Below are 9,647 nucleotides of genomic sequence, written 5' to 3'. Positions count from 1 at the left end.
CATGTAATTATTGTCCATGGAAAGAAGTGTAAGATGAACTACATTTTATTTGTCAATGTTCATTTTACAATTCCGAACGAAAAGAAATTTTTTCCTTAAAATCACTGAAAATTTCCCATGCTTCTCACATCTTACCGACCAACAGAAACAATATTTTTTTACTTTTAAGTCGTCCAACCCCTTTATCTATGAAAATGTTGGACAATTCATCTCCGGAAAAAAAGTCAAACCCAAAAACAGCTTAAGTAGAAGTAGATTTAGAATAGATGTTATTTCCCGTTCATTTATAAATATCATGTTCCTTCCTTGTTGAGCATATAATTATGTATACCACGTTTGTAATTAGCCTTTGGGCATGGGTTTGCAATAAAGATTACTATATATACATGTATATGGTGACTAGCCCTTCCATCTCTGTCCTGTTACTTGCTGTGCTATGTAAACGAACACCACATGGTGTCTGCTACTTATCCACTAACAATGGTGAAAGTCGTCCGTTGGTCCAGCTTGGATGAAGAAGAAGAAGACGAGGAAGAAAAAGAAACGGAGCAAAACAGTATCAACATCAAGTTCCCCTCCCTTTCTTCCGAAAATAACCAGAACCAAGTTAAGTTGATTAATCAATGTTGCACAAAAATGCTAACATTATCTTCATAGTCCGATTCATTATCATCACTCCCTCCACCTTCTCCTTCCTCGCCATCATCCTCCCCCTGGGCATCACGAGGTGGTACAGCCTGTCGTACCTTGTCCCAAAATAGCAGCTCTCCCCACAACAGATACCTGAAATGCAAAATGCCGATCAAATGTGTGAGTGGTTAAATCAAGTATTGTATACTGTTCTATTACAATCTACAATATACGATACTGTAAATGACTGACATGGTAGGTTGTCTTGGCTTTGACTGAACAGCGTTGTGAAAAAAAAACTCAAGTGAGCAAGGTGGCAATAAGCCTGTTCATGGTTTCATCTACGCAAGCGCGACGAGATGCATTGCGAGATGCGAAATGTCAAAGGCGAAGGGCCCTGGGACATAAACAGAAGAAATCTGGACAGGTATCAAGGACTGTTTACAAGTAAGGGGCCTCCACCTTTGCCATTTTATCTTTACAATGCATCTCTCGCTGATGGCACTGTAAGCAGACATTAAGACCTCGTACTTGTTTGCTTTTAGATACTGCTTCAAGTCCATGATGTCATCACAGGCCTCCAGCTGAAGGTCATCCATGATGACGATGATGAGACGATACGCCTGGTCGGTGACAGCTTGCTGATGAGCGACCTTTACGAACACAAATATTTGAAAATAAGTGCCACTGACGTCCCACCTACACCTCCCGACGATTTCCTGCATAATGTAGAGTGTTTTGACAATTTTGAACAATCCTAATACTACATTCAGTCAACCCAAGACTACTTGGAACACCAATAAAATCTGCTCGAGATGGACAATTTGTCACAATAGACAGGATTCGTAATGGTTATGTCACGGCAAAAAGTGGCTAGGTGGTCCTTATGTAGAGGTGGTCACTTGTACAGGTCTGCCTGTATATAAGAGTACGAAGTTCCACTGTAGTCTTGCAGTCAGGTACTGTGACACACTACTGCAATATACCCGAATAAAATACTGTGTTCTACGACCACAAAGTGACAAACACCTGGAACTCCCAGAGGCACCAGCGGTCCTGCAGGAAACGCTCCGTCAGTACGAGAAGAGTTCTCCGGCTGTTAGTAACGGAGTCCGTGGCTTGCTGGATGTTGTTGTGGCCGGGTATGAAGTCTCGATTCCTCAGACAAACCTACAGAAATATGTCCAGTACGTAACATAATCATACACGACGTTTTCAGTCATAGATTGGATTGATTAGTCGTATGCTATAGGTTATCTAACTAAGCTGCGAACACCACAATAACCCACAAGATGTGAAACTTATAATTAACCCAGGCTTTTCCTGTGTAGCGCCGAATCGAATTTCAGCTATTTCGTTTCCGATATTTGCTTCGTAAAGTAGTACACTTCCGTAGAGCATGCGCACTGTAGTGTGCATGCGGGTAGGGGGTTAGTATTAAGGTTGGAGTTAGGGTTTCGATTTGGGATGGGGTTTAATAGTGTTGGTTTTATACGGGATAGGGCTATCATTAGGTTTGGGGCTGGGATTAGCAATCCCTGCCCTCTCTGAAAAAAATACACATTGCTACTGAAATGAGGAAGGAAATGTGCTGCCCTGTAGATGTACACCGGGGTCTGAAGGAAATGCAGCTATGCATGATGTGATGAGCTGCGTTTCTGTACACTGTTATTTAATACAAAAATGTACCTTGTATGGTGGGTCCATGTCCTCCAGCACTCTTACCACCTCCCGGTCCACGAACTCTTCGTCCTCCACGCAGTACGAGACGTAGATGTCGTAAGTTTTCTGCGGTTCGTGCTCGAGATGCCTCAGTCCTTTACGATATCTGGCGTAAACCCACACGCGAACATTGTCCCTGCATTTGAAGACTCCCAAAATCAGGAATAGGAGGATTGCCAGCCCTCCAGGAGCTGCGACCCAGGCCTGGGAGCTGTAAGTACTCTTATCACCGCAGATAAACGCGTCATCTGGAAGTTCTATGATCGGTTTGAGGATGTATTTGTCCTTTGCGTTTCCACGTGATCGGCACGTCACCGATTTCATCTTATGTATGACTCCTTTACGCTGAAGCATCCACCCTTTTAACCATAGCAAATGACAGTCACAGTCGAATTTGTTATTTTCCAGGGACAACTTTGTCAAAGAGGTAAGGTTTGAAAAGATACCCATTGACAACATTGTCAAATTGTTGTGGTCAAGCCTCAAGACACGAAGGGAGATCGGTTGTTCGTGAAACAAAGTTGTTGGTAGATCCAATAAGTTGTTGTTGTTTAACCACAGGACACGGAGATGTATAATGGGTCGCAGGAGATCAGTTGGAACGTACGACATTTCATTTCCATCGAGGTACAACTCTGTTAGGCTGCGCAATCCCAGAAATGCAGAACTATTGATCTCACGAATAGCATTAGTGCTCAGGTTTAGTATCAAGAGTTCTGCTGCACTTTCAAACGCCAATGGCTGTACATATTGTATAGCATTTACATCAAGCCTCGCCAAGGCGGTATCCATCGGAAAGTGGTCAGGCACTGATGTAAACCCACGCCCGGAACAGAACACTTCCGTGAAAAGCGTACTTGTTCTACAGTAGCATTGCTTAGGACACGATGGCCAGGAAACAGGGCATCGCAGGGCATTGATAGAGGCATTGTTAACAACAGATGCCCCGGCATTGTTCACGATGCAGCTTAGATTGTCAACCTTTGGCATTATTCGTCTGGTTAAAGTTTTATCTCGACGATAGGACACAGATAATGTGGTCAGTTTACAGTCGCAGTAAAAGTATGGACCAAAGATAAAGTCTATTTGGATAGAGGACATTTTCATCAAAGTCTGGTTGTTAAAGAGATTGATGAAGTCATCGGGAAATGACGTGTAAGACAGTGGAAAGTGAGAAAATGGAAAAGCCATATCAATTTGAATGTTTATCTGATTCTCGAAGTCGAATGCGCCTTTCTCAATAGTTTGTGGTTTTGGTATTTTCAAGGATGTTAGATTCGTCAAGTGACGGAAAGTTCCTGATTGAATTGTTGAGAAACGACAGTCGAACAAATTGATAACGGAGAGGTTCTCTGCGCCTACGAACAGATTCGGACTCAGTTCGTCCAAGGGAACACTAGCCATCGATAATGTCTCTAAGCTTTTCAGATTAGAGAAAGGCAAAGACGACAGGCCCTGTTGTGTCAACGATGTTCGGGTTAAATACAACTCCCTGAGGTTTGTTAATCCTTTGAAGATGTCTTTATCCAAACTCTGCACTGCGACATTTTCAAGATTCAAATATTTCAAACTGGCTAAGTCGTCAAATATGTTTTGTGGCAGGTGCACGATTTCGCCGGCACTTGGTGACCACCACGAGATGCGATTTTCAAGATGCAACACCGTTAAGGAGCGTAAACCTTTGAATATCAAGGAAGGAACCGGAATTCCTCCTGCAGATGACAACGAACCTGCCATCTTCAGCGTTTTGAGAGATACAAGATCTTTTAACATGTTGTCCATCAGTGGAATGGTGCTAAATCTAGAATCTGTCTCATGCCGTGATTGCAAACTGATATCCAAGTGTTGTAACGATGCGAGTCCTGAGAACAAATTTTCTGCGGCGGATACAGACTCTTCATCAAATAGACAGTCTGCCATGTACAATGACTGAAGTGAAGTGAGATTTTGAAACAGATATCTCGAAATATTAAGAAAGTACTGCCGACTTAGGTCTATTACCTCCATATTAAGCCCTGTAAAGAGCATCGGTGGTAAAGTCACTTGTTGTGTTGTGTATGGATAAATTGTCCATTCAGAAAAAGTGAAAGTTTGTAGGACAGGAACGTCGTGGAAAAATCCAATAGGTAAAATCTTTAGGGGGCTGGTTTCTAAAAGATGCACTTCCTTCAGCGACGAAAGGTTACTGAATGTGAGAGTCGGTAGTGTCTCACATTGTATCCGGCTGTTGGTTAGTCGGACAACTTCCAAAGATTGTAGCCCAGAGAACAGATGCTGAAAGTCACTGTAACAGAATTTCCCTGAGCTGTTCACCATGGCGTGCGCTACCATGTTCTCAATTCTGATCTCTCTGAGAGACGTCAGTCCGTGGAATATGTTCCCCGGCAGTTCGGGATTTCCGTCGAGCCAAATGTTTCGAACAGATGAAAGCCCAGTGAACATGTCGCTGGGAAGGTATTCGATACCCGAGAAGTCAGTAAATTTTATGGTCACGTTAACTACATGATGAAGACCTGCAAACATCCTACCTCGGATGTTTTGCAGACTTATAGAGTGAAGTGTAATGGACTCCAGTGATGCAGCTCCTTGAAAGGCTAGTGGAGAAATATTAGGACCTGGCTGCGACCTGCAGTCTTTAGACCGCTTAGACCACTGGACAGAACTGAGATTAGTACAACCAGCAAATGCCGGGCCTATGACATGAATGCCGGTGAGGCTAACGTGTTGGACGGTGTGAGCTATGTCGTAGAATGTCACCTGTGACACATTGGACGACATGAGACCCGCCGCCCTGCAGCCACCTGTTTTCAGTGTCAATGTTTTAATGGACAGAAGACCTTCAAAGGGCTGCTCCGGCAGACGAAGGACCCGCCATTCATCAGTTATTATTGTAAGATTCTGCAGAGCCACCATAGCACTAAACGCGCGCGGCCTAACGAATATATCCGTTTTGCTCGTTATTGTTGTGTGTTGAACTCTTGAAAGTCCTTTAAAACCGTTTGGCTCAAGTGTTAGTGGTCCGTATGCAGTCAGATCAAGCACGACTAGATCTGACATGTTTGGGAAATAATTTGCCGTGATGTGATCAACTGTGTCGTCGATATGAAGAGACAACTTTTTGAGGCCACCAATGCTTCGCAAGAAAGACACTATTCCCATTGCGCACTGATTGGATCAGACTAATGAGTACACCTGTTCACACCATATAAGTACACGAGAGGCGGAGTGCCCACTGCCAGTACAGCGGACTCGTCCCCCACTTCCTCCGCACCGACGACGAGACGAGACGTGACGCGACGTGGCGTGGCGTTCCAGATTTCCCTCCCTCGTGGCGTGCCAGAGTTCCCTCCCTCGTGGCTAGGCTGGTCCGTACCGACGACGAGACGAGATGCGACGCGGCGTGGCATGCCAGAGTTCCCTCCCTCGTGGTTAGGCTGGTCAAGGAGGTTAAAGATGGGCTGGTGAAGGTTTGGACGTGACTGTTTAGTCGTTTTCTGTTGGCATTTCGTGGGGAACTCCGCTGGGAGTGGAAGTTTTGTTTTAGAAGTAGAGAGGTTTTTGAGGGGTGTTTTCTTTTTTTTATGTGTTGGTAGTTCCCGTATTGGAGGCGGCTCTCCTATCATGCCTGTGGTTCTTCTCCCGGCGTGGAGGTTGGCATACTCCGGTGCGGTTTGTGTTAGGTTGTTGTTTGACATGCTAAGTAGCCGGTGTTAACAGCGTCGTTGTATGTTATAATGTCGCAGGTACCGGTTTCATAAGGAGCACAACAACCTAGGATGGGGGACGACGACAGCAGCATTTTAAACCGCAGGCATTCAGCAGGGAGGCGTGCCGTCACAACCACAGGCACACCAGGCCGGAGGCGTGCAGCCTACAGCCAGGCGCCCAGCAAGCGGAAAAGGCGCAGCTACGGAGCTAGCCAGGCGCTCAGCAGGCCGGAACGTGCAGCCGCAGCCAGGCACCCAGCAGGCGGGAGGCGTGCAGCTACAAGGAGGAATGCAGCCACAGGCAGGACCACAGGCAGGACCACAGGGCGTTTTTGGCCCCGATAGGACCCCAGGTAGTTGTTTTGATGTTTGCTGTGGTTTGCGTCTTCCTGATAGCGTTTTACGCTTGTCGGTTGAATCTTCATAGTTTATCGACTTAAGTCTCTAGGATTGAGTTCCTTCGCCGTAAGTGTTTTCCATATCTGACGTTTTTTCTTTGTTTTTGGGTAAGAGTTTCATTTTGAGTTCGTCGACCGAGGGCATTTAGACGAAGTTGTTGGTACATGTGTGGCTTCTGTTATGTTAAATGTTTTGCGTTGCATACGAATGAACTGAACGGGGGAATGCCCAGGCGGTGTAATCTTTTCGGCGAGGGTGTATTTTTGTCATGCTCGAGCGGTGCCTGAAATGCTAATCTATGTGACAAGATGTACACGTGGTGTCAATGTCGATGCTTTGCCGTGTCAGTTATAGTAGCACTCGAGGAGTGCACAATGCCGTGCTCGACAGATGATTAAACAATTTGTTTAGTCACATATGCACGAGCTATGCGATATCGCACCTGGGAAGTGGCGCCAAAATTTCATCAAATTATAGAGATGTACACGAGGTGTACGATATCGCACTTGGGGAGTGGCGAGAAATTTTACATTGTGGAACAGAGATGTACACGAGGTGTACGATATCGCACTTGGGAAGTGGCGAGAAATTTTACATTGTTTAAAGAAATGTACACGAGGTGTACGATATCGCACTCGGGGAGTGGCGAGAAATTTTACATTGTGGAACAGAGATGTACACGAGGTGTACGATATCGCACTCGGGGAGTGGCGAGAAATTTTACATTGTTTAAAGAGATGTACACGGGGTGTACGATATCGCACTCGGGGAGTGGCGAGAAAATTTACATTGTTTAAAGAGATGTACACGAGGTGTACGATATCGCACTCGGGGAGTGGCGAGAAATTTTACATTGTTTAAAGAGATGTACACGAGGTGTACGATATCGCACTCGGGGAGTGGCGAGAAAATTTACATTGTGGAACAGAGATGTACACGAGGTGTACGATATCGCACTCGGGGAGTGGCGAGAAATTTTACATTGTTTAAAGAGATGTACACGAGGTGTACGATATCGCACTTGGGAAGTGGCGAGAAATTTTACATTGTTTAAAGAAATGTACACGAGGTGTACGATATCGCACTTAGGAAGTGCCGGAAAGGGTTGAATTGTTAAAAAAAAAAAGACATGTACACGAGGTGTGCGACAACGCACTTGGGAAATGCCGGAAGATTTTACATTTATTGATGAAAGAGAAGTGCACGAGTGGTCCAATGTCACACTTGGGAAGTGCCGGAAAATTTTATATGGGTTTGAAGATGTACACGGGGGTACAGCATTGCGCTCGGGGAGTGCCGGAAATGTTACTTTGTTTGAAGAGATGTACACGTACGTGGTGTACGACTTTGCACTTGCACCATGGTTGGTGTGTGTTTCTCGTTTCGCTTTTAGGACAATAGCAGAGCTTCGAAGGGAGTTGAACGAAGTAAGAGGCAGGGTTGATGCAGGGTTGAAGCAAGGACGTTCAGGGGAAGACGTGAGGAACGAGATCTTGCAATACGCGAGTCTACCGCGGACAGTCTTCGACTCGCACCGGGCTCTCGCCCTCATGGAGACCATAGTAACCCAGGCGAGGAGGACGCGCATCCCAGGTCTGGCGAAGTCAGGTTCATCCTCGAGAGGTCCACCCCGCACTGCGACCAAGGGGGATTTGGGGTTGGAGCAGATAAAGTCTGCAAGGACATAGACACCTGCGTGAATCTGCACGAGGTTTGCAGTGCTGGGCGCGGTAAGATACCCACGTCATCGGCAAAGCAAGGGGCGGACACTTCGGCTGCGTGCAGCGCCAGGCACCGTACTTCAGCCTGGCCCCGAGCGAGGAAGGGGAGAGGACGCCGGGAGCTGCCTACCGACGAGTGCTTCCTGTGGAAAAAATAACTGGGACTCTGGGCACGACATTACCCTGAAGTTGCAACAAAGTACTAAGTTATAGGACTCCCTTGTGCTCTTATCTAGGAGATGGTAGAGACGTCTTGACAGGCTATAGTTGTAGTACTGTACGGTGACTTGTGAAAGCGCTATGTTCAGCCGCTATTTAAGTTAAAGTTTGTGCCTAGGAAACGTTTTCTTATGCCGTATGGGTCCGCGTAACCAAGATTTCCGTTTGTCAAATTGACGGGTACATTACGTATTGATAAAGTAGACATGCGGGCTATTGATTGATGTGTAAGAATGGCGTTTCTATTAAAAGATTGTATGATACATGGTGGTGTGGCCATCACGGTGGAAATCTGCAGGAGAGAGGAATAAAACTTGAAATGATGTCAGTTGTCTTGAGTCTTACCTGGTTGTTAACATTTCGGGGTTTGTTAGTAGGCATGTAACTAAGCAGATCCTGACAGTAGAAATAGCATTGGTTTTATGCTTTACACATGTTCTCACGTGAGAAATACGCATGAATTCGAGACAAATCTGAAAATTTACGATAATGATGTGCGTCTATTAATAAACGTTGGAGGGTAAAGATTAAGACAGATCGTTTGAGTACCATTCGGTAATGGCAACAAGGAGCTCGAGGAAATAAATAATTGATTACACATTATTTTGTGTGTGTGTGAATTTCACGGCAGAAGGATCTGGTGGGCGTAGCCGTACTGTTTAGTTCTTGGTGTTTAATATGCACAATGGCTTTCATGACGGATGACGATCCTAGTCCGCAGCGCCAAAAAGTAAGGAGAGGGCTTGTGTTTCAGGACTGATCAGGTTCATGATGCCTTCGACTAGTTAGAGGCATTACGGGATGATTATTATAATTAATGGAGTATAGGTCATTGATTTTTGCGGCAATAAAGTCAACTCTGCTGGAAAGGCTCCACGATTTTGAGACAGCAGTGGTTCAATAGCATACATTTTAGATAGTACGGCTTAGACTTATGGTTCGGCTGATAAACGCGTGGAAATCTAGAAAACTACTGGAAAACTCAGACGCACGGTGATCAGCGTCGTATTTCATTGAGCCTTTGTTTACAAATCGATAACGTAGCTCAAGACCTACAAATGGGCATATAACTTATAAGGCCGGAGCATTACCGGCGTTTTGGCGTTTACTAGGGCTTCGAGCGTCCTTTCAAAATTTAAACCTCCGTCTGAGATCAACTGCACACCAAAAGGCAGGAAAGACTGGACCTTTCTATATTGGAAACACCGAGCCCCGACCGAGTTGTAAGAGGGCAGGTCAGTGGATACGG

General features: G+C 45.5%; 1 protein-coding gene and 1 long non-coding RNA gene across 2 annotated transcripts; one reads left to right on the top strand and one right to left on the bottom strand.

Moving 5' to 3' along the window:
- On the bottom strand, positions 1 to 5,497 carry LOC118408203 (slit homolog 1 protein-like). Its single transcript, XM_035808843.1, has 4 exons — positions 2,320 to 5,497; positions 1,660 to 1,800; positions 1,162 to 1,283; positions 1 to 783 (listed from the first exon to the last, which is right to left on the bottom strand). Exons 1-4 carry the CDS (start codon positions 5,407 to 5,409, stop codon positions 621 to 623), a joined length of 3,516 nt encoding a protein of 1,171 aa, XP_035664736.1. The 5' UTR covers positions 5,410 to 5,497; the 3' UTR covers positions 1 to 620.
- A 7-nt stretch (positions 5,498 to 5,504) lies between these two features.
- LOC118408209 lies at positions 5,505 to 9,647 on the top strand. Its single transcript, XR_004830274.1, has 2 exons — positions 5,505 to 5,819; positions 6,096 to 9,647. It is a non-coding gene; the product is annotated as an uncharacterized LOC118408209 (long non-coding RNA).

Source organism: Branchiostoma floridae, chromosome 2 (genome assembly GCF_000003815.2).
Source record: "Branchiostoma floridae strain S238N-H82 chromosome 2, Bfl_VNyyK, whole genome shotgun sequence".
NCBI lineage: Eukaryota > Metazoa > Chordata > Leptocardii > Amphioxiformes > Branchiostomatidae > Branchiostoma > Branchiostoma floridae.
Note: the sequence above shows the minus strand (reverse complement) of the source record. Positions and strands in the feature narration are given on the sequence as shown.